The 15,273-nt window shown below is 40.9% G+C and overlaps 2 protein-coding genes across 3 annotated transcripts in view; one reads left to right on the forward strand and one right to left on the reverse strand.

The window, feature by feature from the left end:
- Positions 1 to 7,143, forward strand: part of slc5a10 (solute carrier family 5 member 10) — a 52,897-nt gene extending 45,754 nt beyond the window's left edge. The window contains exons 13-17 of the mRNA XM_046837767.1: positions 100 to 250; positions 351 to 519; positions 3,793 to 4,008; positions 4,704 to 4,797; positions 5,950 to 7,143. Coding sequence (XP_046693723.1) covers positions 100 to 250; positions 351 to 519; positions 3,793 to 4,008; positions 4,704 to 4,797; positions 5,950 to 6,146 — 827 coding nt within the window. The 3' untranslated portion in view covers positions 6,147 to 7,143. The remainder of the gene's footprint in view (positions 1 to 99; positions 251 to 350; positions 520 to 3,792; positions 4,009 to 4,703; positions 4,798 to 5,949) is intronic.
- A 939-nt stretch (positions 7,144 to 8,082) lies between these two features.
- Positions 8,083 to 14,270, reverse strand: grapb (GRB2 related adaptor protein b). 2 transcript variants are annotated; one of them, XM_046837769.1, is made up of 5 exons: positions 13,971 to 14,270; positions 12,302 to 12,399; positions 11,582 to 11,701; positions 9,274 to 9,442; positions 8,083 to 8,697 (listed from the first exon to the last, which is right to left on the reverse strand). In XM_046837769.1, exons 1-5 carry the CDS (start codon positions 14,211 to 14,213, stop codon positions 8,518 to 8,520), a joined length of 810 nt encoding a protein of 269 aa, XP_046693725.1. In that variant the 5' UTR covers positions 14,214 to 14,270; the 3' UTR covers positions 8,083 to 8,517. The 2 variants fall into 2 exon arrangements, with proteins under 2 accessions (XP_046693725.1, XP_046693724.1); XM_046837768.1 differs by having other exon boundaries at positions 9,268 to 9,442.
- Between the last annotated feature and the right edge of the window lie 1,003 nt (positions 14,271 to 15,273).

The raw sequence follows: 15,273 nt of genomic DNA on the forward strand, positions 1-15,273 counted from the left end.
GTGATGTGCCATTTGTTGTTATTGTTGAGGTGTGAGAGGATTAAATGTGTGTGTGTGTGTGTGTGTGTGTGTGTGTGTGTGTGTGTGTGTATGTTTTAGGCCTGAGAGGCTTGATGATCGCCGTGATGATGGCCGCGCTGATGTCCTCGCTGACCTCCATCTTTAACAGCAGCAGCACTTTGTTCACCATGGACATCTGGCAGAAATATCGGCGAGGAGCCAGCGAGAAGGAGCTGCTGCTGGTCGGCAGGTGGTGTGATTCCGTTCATCCCATTTGAATACTCGTCTTTGACTGGTCGGAAAACGGCCAATCGCAGGTCGATGCTAATATCTCGATTGCTCTCCCTTAGGATCGTCACGGTGATTCTGGTGGTAGTCAGTGTGGTCTGGATCCCGATCCTTCAGAATGCCAACAGCGGCCAGCTCTACGTTTACATCCAATCGGTGACCAGCTACCTGGCTCCGCCCGTGACCGCCATTTTTGTCATGGCGGTGTTCTGGAAAAGAACCAATGAAGCGGTAAGTTTTTCTTCGATTTTTAGTGTCTGGGGTCTTTTTTTTCTGAGGACCTCTCTGAGCTGACTAACCTGAAGGTCTGGATGCTACAGACAGTTTTACATTGAAGTGATGACTGATTCCGTGGAGAAGCAGATGTTACGCGTGTGTGTGTGTGTGTGTGTGTGTGTGTGTGTGTGTGTGTGTGTATACATAAAAAGGAAGAGATTCCAATGAGTCATGACGCAGCCTGCACACTAATACCTCAGCAAACAGCTGATCACAGTTACTTACACTGGAACAAATAACATCCCTGACGTTTTACTTTAGTGACACGAGACACCGTGAGAAAACACCCGGACTGTCGAGCTTGTCTTCTGAATCCGATAAAAACATGCAGATCGAATGTCATTCGACTTTTCACCCAACTGTCTCGTGTTTGCTGGTCGGGTGGCGACCAAACGCATCACGTTTCTAGTCCAAAAAATCAAGTAGCTGTGAGAGTAGCTTCAGGTGAGACTCGCTTCGGGTCAGAGGCCGGGGATTCAAAATTTGTGGCCGGCGGTTTTTACGTAAAGCATGTGGGTCCGAGATGTTCTACCACAGGACACGTCAGATGTGAAGGCAAAGAGAATATAATATATAAAAGTAGCTTTATTCCTGAGTTTCCCTCAGTGAGCGAGTCAGAGGTGACGGCGGTGAGGGAAAAATCTCCCCCCCGAGACTCCACATGAATACTTTTTTATTTCAAAACGCATATTTTTCTCTCTGTTTTTGGCCTTCTGTCCAGACCAAGACAGCGTTTTCAATTGTAGCTTTTTGAAACGTTCTCCAAAGTTCTCTCAAACCGAAGGGAGCAGGATTAAGGGTATCTCAAGAGCATGTGGAGCGCCGACACTGGAGACTCCTTCCATCAGCGTTAAATAAACCACAATTTTAATATATATCTTAATATTGATATCTCTCTCTAATCTTTCTGAATGAATTCATGGTTGATCTCAAATAAAAGCCTCTAAAAGCGTGCTGTGATGCATAGCCTGAAGCGTATCAGACTCAGATAAGAGAAGATAAAACATCTCTCGCTCTCTCTATTTTGTCTGCTCTGATATCCTCACCGATGTCTCTTTGCACTAGCAGAGTGTTCACGAGGAAAAACCTGTTCGTCCGACTGAAAAGCATTATAACATTCCAGTAATGCGAGGAGGAACACCTTGACACCAGGGTGGGGCGTTTTCTTGTGGAGAATGCAGGATGCCCTCGAGCTACAGAAGACACTGGCGCTTCACTCTTCTCCTTCACTTTCTCAATTTCACAATCCGAGTATGGTTTCAGCTCTGAGATAGCTGTACACCATGAATCACTAGCACAAACTTATGCTCGCTTATGCAACAACTTTTCTTTTTCAGATCGTATAGATTTTTTTTTGCATTACCACTGAACAACTTATGGTTTAAATAAAAACAAAAGTAAAACAAGCTTCACTATACAACCTTCAGATCAGATCTGGGCGAGTTTGAACAAGCTAAAGCAGCGTTAGCTAAACTACCACAACCTCCCAATGTGAATATTTACATTTCACTGAATTGAGACACTATACTGAAGGTCTGTGGACACCTGAGCATCTTTTTGAGCTTCGCATTCCACAATTAGTCCCCATCTGCTGTTATTATGAGCTCCACTCATCTGGGATGATGTTCCACTAGTTTTTTGTGGAGATCTGTGGAGATTCCTTAAGCCGCAAGGGTGGTAGTAAAGTCAGGTATTGATGTAGGAGGAAATGAGGAGGTCTGGGGTGCAGTCAGTGTTCACATCCATTTATTGTTTAATAGGTTTGGGGCTCTATAGCAGGCGATCTTCCACATCTTCCAAACCACTGACAGCAGATCTTCATGGAGCAGATTTTTGTGCAATTTTCTGTCATGCTGGTACAGGTTTGGTCTCGTAGTTCAAGTGAGGTGAAACTTTCATGTATTCAAATCGCATATCCCAGCTTGTCTGGAAGCTGTGGTCAGAGCGCAGGGTCAGCCATGACACGGTGCTCCTGGAGCAGATAGGGTCTTGCTCAAGAGCTCAAAAGTAGCTGCTTGGCAGTGCTGGGGCACGAACTCCTGACCTTTTGATCAGGAACCCAAAGCCTTAACCACTGGACCACCACTGCCCTGTGTGTGTACAGGGTGTGTCCTGTGAGTGTGTTCATTGTGTGTATAAGATGTGTATAGGGTGTGTGTATAGTGTGTGTGTGTGTGTGTGTATAGGTGTGTGTATAGTGTGTGTGTGTGTGTAGGGTGTGTGTATAGGGGTGTATATAGGAGTGTGTATATAGGGTGTGTGTATAGGTGATGTGTGTATAGGAGTGTGTATAGGTGTGTATAGGGTGTGTGTATAGGGTGTGTGTGTGTGTATAGGGTGTGTGTATAGGGTGTGTATATAGGTGTGTATAGGAGTGTGTATATAGGTGTGTATAGGATGTATATAGGGTGTGTGTATAGGGTGTGTATATAGTGTGTATAGGGGTGTGTATAGGGGTGTATATAGGAGTGTATAGGTGTGTGTATAGGGTGTGTGTATAGGAAGTGTGTATAGGAGTGTGTATATAGGGGTGTGTGTATAGGGGTGTATAGGGGTGTATATAGGGGTGTGTATATAGGTGTGTGTATAGGATGTGTGTATAGTGTGTGTGTGTGTGTGTGTGTGTGTGTGTGTGTAGGAATTGTATAGGATGTATAGGATGTGTATAGGGTGTGTGTATAGGTGTGTATAGGGTGTGTGTAGGAGTGTGTATAGAGAGTGTGTATAGGGATGTATATAGGTGTGTATAGGTGTGTGTATAGGAGTGTGTATAGGAGTGTATAGGGATGTATAGGATGTGTATAGGGGTGTGTATAGGGGTGTATAGGGTGTGTATAGGTGTGTGTGTAGGATGTGTATAGGAGTGTATATAGGGGTGTGTATAGGGGTGTGTATAGGTGTGTATATAGGAGTGTGTATAGGTGTGTGTATAGGATGTGTGTGTGTGTGTGTGTGTGTGTATAGGAAGTGTGTATAGGATGTGTATAGGATGTGTATATAGGGGGTGTGTATAGGTGTGTGTATAGGGTGTGTGTATAGAGTGTGTATAGGGAGTGTATAGGGATGTATATAGGTGTGTATAGGGTGTGTATAGGAGTGTATAGGATGTGTATAGGATGTATATAGGGGTGTATAGGGGTGTATAGGATGTATAGGATGTGTGTATAGGATGTGTGTGTATAGGGAGTAAAGAGGATTGTGGTATTTAATGAAGTGGTTGTGTTTTAGGGAGCATTCTGGGGTCTGATGGTTGGTCTGGCGGTTGGATTTACACGCATGGTTTTGGAATTTGCTTTCCCACCCCCTCGCTGTGGCATCTTCGACCCAGCCCCGCCCATCCTGCGGAGCGTTCACTACCTGCACTTCGCCATCATCCTCTGCGCCATCACAGTCTTCGTCACCGTTGGCATCAGCCTCCTCACGCCTGCGCCCTCCGAGGAACAGGTACACGCCCCCTTTTATTCATCTTGCTACGTGAGTCCTCTAGGTACTAATTATACACAATATTCCAACATACAATTCATTTGGCATGTCGCTTAGGCGATGAAAGCACACACTTCACAATCACGTCATTCGCCTCATGTCTTTTTAAACTTTATACTTTTTTACATGTAATACAAACCTAAATATAGACCCTGGATATAACAATAAAGCCATTATATTAATAGCACCCCCTTGTGGACAAGCTACTTTATTGCTGTGGGGTTTTTTAGCATGCAATTTAAACAAAAAACAGTTGGAGGCAGTTTTTTTACTGTAAAATGTTATATAAGATCGTAAAATAATTTATTGCATATAAAATAAAAGGTTTTTTAATTGAAAAATTAACCAATGACAGAGCAGTGTTGTGGGTAATATTCCAAATCACTTATTCGGTTATTCCTCCAGCAGTAATTTACCTAGCTCGTGTGACTTCTTAAAGCAAAGTGAACATTATGTGGTGATTTATACCTCCACGAACACAATGAATGGAAACTTTGTCCATTTTAGCTACATTATAAGCTGACAACAAATGTGTCTACTTGCCCTGAAAAGAATGTACAGTGTCCCTGCATATAATCTGTTACCATAGAAACAGGAACATATTTAAAATGTCAGATTCAGATCGCCACGGGGATTCACGTGTAATGGTGTTACAGATACATAATCTTACCTGGTGGACGATCAGAGGCAGCGCTGCTGACCGAGATATACCTCTCCAGAAAGTATCAACACTCACTCGGAGAGCAGAAGGTAACACACACACACACACACACACACACACATATATATATATATATATATATATATATTTGGGCTGTCAATCAATTTAAATATTTAATCGCAACTTAATCACACATTTGTATCTGTTCCAAACGACCTTCAATTAATACACGTTTTTAAAACTCTAATCAACATGGACATCAAAATATTGATGTTTTATGCAAATGTATGTTTATTATTAGTGAAACCAATTAGTAATTGTTGTGTTTTTAAATGACGTTAATCGTCAGGACACCAAACAAAACCTTTGCCATGTTTCCACACGGACGGTTTTAATCGCCGGATGCGCGCGTCATGGGGGAATCTGATGCTTGATTTGAGACTCGGCGCAGCAATAAAACAAATGTTTAGTGAAGAAAAATGTATTTCCGGTGGAGGTAATTTTAAAAATAAATCTGAGTAAAGAAAAGACGTCGTGAAAAAATGTGTTGCGTTGAAGATTTTAATTTCGACTCGTTTATATTTATTTGTTTATATAAAAAATGTTGTGCTGTTAAAATAAATTTGCGTTAATTTTGACAGCCTTAATATATATATATATATATATATATATATATATATATATATATATATATATATATATATATATATATACTGCCAAAAGTTTGTGGACACCTGACTGTTAGATTAGTATGTGCTTCTTTTTGCACATTTGATTCCACATTTGTTATTATGAGATCCACTCTTCTGGGAAGATGCTCCACTAGATTTTTAAGATTTTGTGGCAGTTCATTCAGCCACAAGGGTGTTAGTACTGTAAAGCCAGCTGATGTAGGTGAGGTGAGGAGGCCTGGGGCAGGTTTGGATCTCCTCGTACAAGCAAAGGAAAAATGTAATGCTACAAGATCCAAAGACGTCCCGTCAGCTGTGTGCCTCCGATTTTACAAAGGAGCACATATGACTGGTGGATTTGGGTGTCCCGATACTTTTGGCCACACAATGTTATTACGTTTCCAAAATATTTCCTCTCGTTGTTCGTGTCTCCTGTTCCTTCGCCTTCCACCCAAAACAGTACGCAATTCTAGGAAGTGGTCTTTTGCACAACATGAGGGTTTCTCTCTCTCTCTCTCCCCCTCTCCCTCCCTCCCTCTCTCTCTTCTCCTTTTTTTCGTTTGTTTTAAGGTTGTGAGTCTGTGCGGAGAGGGAAGTGCGTCCGCACCGCCGGATTCTGTAGTCCCCGGCCAGGGCGTGGCGCTCCCGGGACTCCGCCCCTTGCCATCCGCAGCATTAGAGAAGATCCGTTCTGGATGCGTTTCTGCTGCATCAACGCTGTTATTCTTATGTGTGTTAATATATTCCTTTACGCTTACTATGCATAACACACACACACACACACACACACACACACACACACGTCTCAAATTTTCCAATGAATAGAAGGTGTCAGTTTTGTAACATGTTTAATTGTGAATCAATGGTTTTATGTGTCACGTCCCTCAACTGGCTTCTGTTCCCAGGCGGAGCTGAAAAGAATATAAACCACATTTATATATATAATATATCCACATTTAGTCTCCATTTAGTATCATAATGAGCTCCACTCTTCTGGGAAGATGTTCCACTAGATATTTGTGGAGATTCAATTAGCCACAAAGGTCCTGATGTAGGTGAGGAATTGAGAGGCCTGAAGTGCAGTCAGGGAGAAACATTCATCCCAAAGGTCTTCAGCAGGTTTGGACTGCTAGAGCGTGAGATCTTCCGCATCTTCCATCCCATGGAGCGCTGATCTTCATGGAGCTGGCGTTGTGCACCACGCTGGAACAGGTTTGAGTCTCCGAGTTCAAGTGAATGGGGAAAATTCTAGTTTTGTGACTTTTTGTGAGAAAATTTTAGAGAAGAAGCAAAAACAGCTGGAAAAGTTGCTGTGCTGATACTTTTGACCACACAACAATGTGTACGACGTTTTTTGTTTGTGTTTTAGGAAAAAAAGCTTAAATTACGCAAAAAAATCATTCGGCGGAAAGTTTAGGCTCTGTGACGATCGTGTTGTACTTGTTCTGAGATGAGTCGGATGGTTCCAGTTGTTCTGAGGAGAATTTGATAGAAAAAACGATCCCGTGCGCTGATGAAGTCACTCGTGCAGGTCGGAACACGGCGCCTCGTCTGCCTCGCGGCGTTTCCAACACCGACACTCTTTCACCTTAAATGATGTTGGTTTTTTTACGTAATTAAATGTTATCCATGTGGATTGATCGCTTGCCAGGAGGAGGAGGACGTGACAAAACAATGACGTTCACGACACGGAATTTGTAAAAAATTGTCGTTTTGATGAACGGGTGTCAATTTTTGTCCAATAAATTGTGGAAAATGTTGCAATTTGGAAATTGTTTGTTCCGTGTCGCCTCTTGCTGTCATCATGCTGTTTGCGTTCGTTCCGTCTGATTTCATGTGGAAAGAAAAAGAAAAAAAAAACGTGTGTGAAGGAGTCAATCACACAAATATGTGTCGGTTAATGACGGGTGGAGTCATGCGGGATTGTTTTCTTTACACCTACGGCTTCAAGCCTCAATAAAAATTCCCAAAAGTCACAACAGGAATTCCAAGTCAGAAATGACTAAACGATTTTCCCAGAAGTGTCACAACCGGAGTTCAAACCAGGATTTCATTAGCAAAAGAGTGAATTTTATAATTGTAGTATATTTATTAGTATATGTAGTAAATGTCTCTCTTTTTTTTCTTCTTTTACAGTTTTGCTTTGATCCTCACACTATTTAAGCTAACAGAGAAACACGTGTGTATACCTTTGCTAACATCTGCAATAGGAGAATTATAAGTGTGTTATTTAAATACACAGTTTTTAGTTTTTGTGCACAAAAAGGACGTTTAACCCTCCGAAATGGGGATGTACCTCAATGTCACCCCCTAGAGTCTATCCAGAGTGTTTACAGCAAATATGCATGTAAAAATAAAAACTACAAGCTTTTATCTCATCACTAATACACCAAATATGAGAATGAAATATAAAGTGTTTGTGCAAAATAACAAATGAAAAGCTTTTTGATTTCACACACACATGACTGACTTGGTGTTTTGTTTCTGCTGCCATGGGATGGAGATATTTGTAAAATGTATTTAGATAAATATTCTATATTGTATATTTTATAATTAGTGTACATACTATATTTATTAATGCATTTTAATTTCAAATTCATTTACAATTCTTTTATTAGAAATCACATCTTTTTGATTTTAAACAACGCAATTTAAAAGATTAAATTATTTTAGGATTAAACACATTTATTAGAAATTGTCAAATTGTTTCATGAGAACAAAAAAAAATCACGTGTGTATCACGTGTATAACAAGCAAAAACAATTTACAGCTTATAATGCCTAATGATTAGATTATGATGGATGGATGGATGGATGGATGGATGGATGGATGGATGGATGGATGGATGGATGGATAGATAGATAGATAGATAGATAGATAGATAGATAGATAGATAGATAGATAGATAGATAGATAGATAGATAGATAAGGTTTGGGATAATTTCATGCTAGAGCATCCAGAGACGTCTTATACAATCGTTTGCCTCCAACTTTGTGGGAACATTTTGGTGAAGAACCACGTATGGGCAGACAAGTCAAGTGTCCCAATACTTTTGGAGTTTATTTTTTATTCATTTATTTTTTAATAAGTTTAAAAAAAAAAACTCATGAGCGAATCTTTGCTTGAAGCCGAATCCTTCAGTGATACACAGGCTGGACGTATTCAGGAGGGAAGACGCCCACGTGGCCCCGGCACCGCCCCTTCCAGCAGTGAGGGTCCGAACAGTCCAGGAGGTCGATGACGTCGCCGCGCAGGAAACGCAGCTGGGCCACTTGATGGGGCGTGAAGTCGAAGAGGGCGTGAGCGCGACGCGGCCTCTGGAAACAACACACCAAGCTGGAGATAAGTGAAAACTAACACACACTCGGGGGTCTGCTGTTAGAGGAAATACACAAACGTCAAAAAACGTGGACCGGTTTTTATCCGTTTACAGCTACATTTAATGTACAAGCTCATTTACACTCTTTATTCTCATACTGTAAATTACAAAGTGTGTGTAGGGGAGTGTATGTATGTACAGTTGTGTATGTGTAGGAGTGTGTGTGTGTGTGTGTGTGTGTGTGTGTGTGTGAAGATGTTTGGGTCGTGTGTATATGTACAGGTATGTGTGTGTGTGAGGGGGTCTTTATGTTGGATTGTGTGGGTGTAATGTGTTTGTGTGAGAGTATGTTGGTGTGTAAAGGTGTGTCTCTCTACATGTAACGGGTGTGTGTGTATACAGTATGTACTGGTGTGCAGGGGTTTCTGTGTGTGGGAGTGTGTGTGTGTGTGTGTGTGTGTGTGTGTGTGTGTGTGTGTGTGTGTGTGTGTTTTCAAATGCAGGTGTAAGCATTGTGAGAGTATGTTGAGGTTTGTGTGTATGAACAGGTGTGTGTGTGTGTGTGTACCCTCACAGTCAGCAGTCTCTCAGGTTGCAATAAGAAGATGCTCCTCTCCTTGGCGATGCTGTTGATGCTGTAAAACTCCACCAGCTGGTTGAGGGAGGAGAAAACCTCGTCCCATATGAAGTAGCGTCTCAGTCTGTCCTTCAGGACCCTAAAGTGCTGCACATGGTCCCCGTAACTGCACAAATACACAGTGTGTGTGTGTGTGTGTGTGTGTGTGTGTGTGTGTGTGTGTGTGTGTGTGTGTGTGTGTGTGTGGTTTTCTTGTTAAGCATTTCAAGTAATCTTGTATTATGCATTGCTTAATATGAAAATCGTCCTCCACATATCTAATATCACACACACACACACACACACACACACACACACACACACACACACCCTTCACCGGCGGGCTCTTTTTCATCACCTGCCAGCCCAACCCAGCCTCACCTAATATACACTCTCCCTTTCTCTCACACACACACACACACACACACACACACACACACTGTTCATGCTGCTTGTTTGCACACAATAAGGGCCAGAATGAGGAACTGCTTGAAGGGTAAGTGGGTGGATTAAGCGTGTGTGTGTGTGTGTGTGTGTGTGTGTGTGTGTGTGTGTGTGTGTGTGTGTGTGTGAAACTGACTTTTTTCAGTTTCATTAAGCGATGTGAATATTTCTAATCCTCCAGTCTGAGTCTCCAGAAGTTTCCTTCTTTCCTGATTCCAGCTTCCGGATTTGTATTATGTTCAATTGGGAACCACATTTGAGTCAGTCTCGAGTAAACATCTGACTCAACACACACACACACACACACACACACACACACACACACACACACACACACACTCTCTCTCTCTCTCTCTCTCTAAGCTCAGACTTCCGATCTCCAAAAAAACACTCAACGAGGCAAAAAGTATTTAGAATTTTTTCAACAATATGTGGTTTTGCTCCAAAATGTTCCCACAAACCCGGAGGCACGCGATTGTATTGGACGTCCTTGGAGGCTGTGCCATGAGATTTTCCCTTCATGTGAACTAGGAGATTCAAACCTGTTCCAACATGGTGCACAAAGCCAGCTCCATGAAGATCTGCTTTCCATGGGAATGGAAGTGTGTGAAAGATCTCCTGCTATAGAGCTCCAAACCTACTGAACAGTGAATGCGAACGCTGACTGCACCCTAGACCTTTTCACCTTCTCACCTACATCAGTACCTGACTTCACTAACACCCTGAGAAATCTCCACAAACCGTCACGAAATCTAGTGAACATCTTCCCAGAAGATTGGAGCAGCAACTGGAGACTAAATGTGGAATTGGATGATAAAAAAGCGAAATCTAATGCTCATGTGTCCACATACTTTTAAAAAATGTAGTTATGAAGGATTTCTCTGAATATTCTCAATACTAGTTTTCCTGTGTGTGTGTGTGTGTGTGTGTGTGTGTGTGTGTGTGTGTGTGTGTGTGTGTGTTTTCGTATGCAATTGTCCTGAAAATCTAGAAAACAATTAGCAGCGAGTAAACATTGCAACACTTAAGTCTAAAAAATGTGTATTATTGCTTGATAATGATGTCATAGCTCCGCCCACAAACTGAGCTCGAAGCGAACCAGTCCGTGAGCTAGCGATTAACGTGTAGCTGTAACTCAGGACAAAAGGAAACAAAGGAAATTACCTTAATAAATATCCTTCTGGTCCATGACTTCTCTTGTGACACACATTAAACACGCACCCGAAAATAAACAAGGCAGTCTGACGTAGCGATGTGTGACGCTGCCACTGTCACTGCGATGTCCGTTACATGCTAATAACAGCATCGATTTGCTAAAATTAACGACTGGTGTTCTATAAACTTTATCGTATTTTATTCACAAGATTGAATTTAATGTCCACAAAATGCTGTAACACTTTCGTTGATACAAAACGATGACACTGGAGACTCCTTCACTCCGTCTTTATGTTCCTGGTCCATTCATGCGAGTTGTTACTATAGAAACGATTGCAGCGTTGACGTGAAAACCAGAACGCCGTTCGTGACATTATACAAATCTGGAATCGCGCATGGAGCGCAAATATCGAACGGATTACCAGAATATTCACTATTTTTAAAGCTCTTCAGTTCTTTATAGACTCGTCTCGGAGCACTCGGTCGGTTCCACCCAGCTGCAGCTGTTTTTATCCACATCTGCACTGTTTTTATTGTACCGGCTTTTGTTAAAATAAATCTAAATAAAACACTCCAAAACAAAGAACCACCCACTTGTTTTAGCCTGAACAATACAGTCGTGTGTGTGTGTGTGCGTGTGTGTGTGTGTGTGTGCGTGTGTGTGTACCTGACAGACACAGAGAACTCCCCTGGTGTGCTCTCACACTCTCGGATGAGGAACGCTCCACTCTCCAGAGGTCTCAGGCGACTTTCTGCAGCCTGCCGAGAGATTCCTCCAACAAACCATCTAAAACAATAACAATAACAACAACACGCATCAGCGATCATCATTTGCTCTGTAGTTTTACTTTTACATTTAGAGTTCAGGCATTTAGCAGACGCCCCTATCCAGAGCGACGTACAAAAGTGCTTTGAGTCTCCAGCAATGAATACATCTACACTGCTGGTACACCAGATTACAAACTTAATATAAATATAACTCTTGAATTCTACAAAGCAAACTTGGAAAGTGCTAATTTAAGTGTTGTTATTATTAAAGGGAACTGCAACAAATAAGCTCTAATCAAGGCCCACTGGGACAGGATTTACGCTGCCCCGGCGCTACAGACACAAATAGCAAATAGGATCTTGTTTTATATCAGAATTAAATTGGAAACAAAACACAATTAAAAAATGTGTGCGCACCACAGTGACCTTTTTTTCCTCGAGTAAAGTCATGTCTTGTACGTTGTTGCTGACATTTTTGATAATCTGGCAACCCTGGTTAACGATATCAGTTCTTCTGCAAAAGTGTCGTTGTAATAAAACTGCACACAAATATAATAAACACACACACAGACATACACAAACGCACACACATATATTTTTGTTCATGTCGGATACTCACGGATGAGGAATTACATTGATATAATTTTTGGGTACGAAGCCTTTTCGTCCCGACAGTTCAGCCGTGTACCAGTTCGGATCTTCATCCATATTCGTTACCTTGAACAAACATTTATTTCGTAAGAGTGAACAATTGAAAAAATTGCTTAGAATCTACATTTTTGTAACTTAAAACCATAGTGGTTGGTTATAGACAGCGCTGTTAAATAATATACCCAATGGAATTTTGGAAGCAATGAACAGCAGGTAACAGTGTAATCCTTCCAATATCATCCTCTTATCATCACATCCTGCTATCATGTACTGTCACCTTGTCATTTTGCAATCATTCTCTCACTGTCATCTTTTTATCCTGCCATTATGTCATCATGTCATCTTGTCATTCTGCAATGTGATTGTCATTTTGTCTCTATACCGCTGGAAAACATCTGGACAACACAGATTTTTAGAAGTAAATATTTTTATTATTCAGTGTTACATCAACCGTGACTCAACAAAAACACCAAATTTTCTTCCATACATTATTAATTGTAAAAATGGTGTGATAAAATCCCCTGCACTCAAATTGCTGTTCTCTTTTTAATTTAGCATTAATGTTACGCTAGTCCACCGTTAGCTTGGGAGCAAACCTTGTTACATGAAAACCACTCGGCACTTGCTTTGGTAAATTCGTTTAATGGATTGTGTACGAGTGTCTGCTTTTTCTACATTATCAGTTGTTTGTCATGTTGACCAAAATATCTTATACTGGTTTCATCTGAATAGTTTTAACCCCCAAAACATCTCAGCATCAGTTTGTTGCACAAGTTATTACATGCAAAATGGTTAAACCAGTTATCAGAATCTGTCATCTAAAATTTCTATTTAATCAAACTTTTGTTTTTGTTGTTGTAAATGTGACTTGAAGTGATTCATTGTGCGAGTGTACGGCATCAGATCACCCAATTTTCAACTAGTTCTCTAGAAATAGGTCAAAGGTGAATCTCAGAGCAACAACCAGAAAACTAAGTCACTATTAGTGTACAGTGAAAGTGTGAATCCTGTCCGGTCTCCTGCAATCAATAATAAATCGAATATGCAGTCAAATAAACACATTTGTGCTGCTAAGATTCATAGATGCCAAGCAGAAGAAATGCAACTTTGTGCATTTTTAATCTCTGTGATCCAAACCGTAGTTCATATCAAAAAATACTGAAACTGTGCAGCGTCATACTGACAACACGACTAAACATTGTGACGATCTTGTTTGTGAACAATGACACAAGGACGTGTCATTCTGATGTGAATGACATAATGACATTGACACAAATACTTACTTTTGAGAGAGGAATTAAGGATTTTGAGAAAAGTACAGGCTTTTGCAGGAAATCCAATGTGTTGTGCTGTTTGTACACATTGTTTTGAAAAATGCATTAATTGGTTTGCAAATATTAAGTATTATTCAAGAAATGCTCCAGAGCAACTGAGAACAGCTGTAAAATAAGATGTTGCTATGGAAACAATATAATGTATAAGAGCAAACACATTGACCTAAACCAGCATTGTCCAAGGTCCTGAAATGGAGAATTCAACATCGTCTCACCCAATCAGGTTTGAGAATTTTGAAGTGATGCTGTTGAAAAAAAAATTCTAAATTGTGCGCACACACACACGCACACACACATGCTTACCTTCAGGATGTCACCCTTGTGAAAACTGAGCTCATCACTTTCAGTAGCTCTGAAGCTGTACAGCGCTTCAGCCTCCATCAGATGGTGAGAGATGGAGAGGAGAACAGAGTGTGTGTGTGTGTGTGTGTGTGTGTGTGTGTGTGTGTGTGTGTGTGAGAGAGAGAGAGAGTGGATGGAAGAGTAGTGTCCTTCTGAGTGAGTGATGAGAAAATTGAAACGTAAGGGAGAGAAAGCATGGAGCATGGAGAGCGATAGAGAGAGAGAGAGAGAGAGAGAGAGAGAGAGAGATGAAACGGCCTTAATCTTGTCTTTGTGTGTGTGTGTGTGTGTGTGTGTGTGTGTGTGTGTGTGTGTGTGTGTGTGTGAGAGAGACAAAATGGCCACTATGTTGAAACGTGCAAACAATAATTAATTATTAATCACAAAACAAACAAAAAATAGTGTGTGCCTGTGTACATGTTAATTAAGCTCTCTGCAATGTGATGACTGTGAGCTGACACGACAGTTAATGACTGTGCAAACACACACACACACACACACACACACACGTCCTACCATATTTCCATTAGCACAGATTATTTCACCAGTGAAATGTCCCTATGAAGTAAACACTGTCCGGTATTTATATCCTTACAGGGACTTCTTGGTCCCCACTAGGACATGCTTTAAAAATGTCCGATTCTACAATCAGGAAAATGGATCTGTGAATCTGAGTTTGTTCCAGTGGGGAAAAAAAAAAAAAGAATGAGGTCATGACCTTGACATTCATACAGATAAATCATCAGGATTATTTTTCCCCTCACACACTCCTTTAAGGTTTCTTAGAAACATGTGTGAAATGATAAGTAATTGTTGACTTTGCATTTTTTATTTTTATTTTTTGCATTCATCTCTTCCTCGTTGAAGCAGCATGTCTTGCTGTTGATGACAAAATTAAAATAATGAAGAAAAATTGGATGAGAAAAACAGATTATGAGGAGGTAAAAAAGAATGTGTCTCTCTGCTTATGCCAATATTTGTTCTCTTTGTCATATCTGAGTGTTTATGGAAATAAATTGAATGTAAATATAATTTGCATATTTTTTTATTAATCTATTCATAGAGCAAACATCCTGCCATCCTGCTGTTCTGTCATTTTGTCTTTTGTTATCCCTTCATATTGCCATCCTGCAACCTTGTCATCCGGTCTTCTTCTCATCCTTTCATCTAGTCACACTTTCATCCTGTTATCCTGTCACTTTGCTACCTGTCACTTTATCATCCTGCCATCTTGCCATTCTGACATCCTGTCACCTAATCATCT

The sequence above is a fragment of the Silurus meridionalis genome, chromosome 24, assembly GCF_014805685.1.
Source record: "Silurus meridionalis isolate SWU-2019-XX chromosome 24, ASM1480568v1, whole genome shotgun sequence".
Taxonomy (NCBI): Eukaryota; Metazoa; Chordata; class Actinopteri; order Siluriformes; family Siluridae; genus Silurus; species Silurus meridionalis.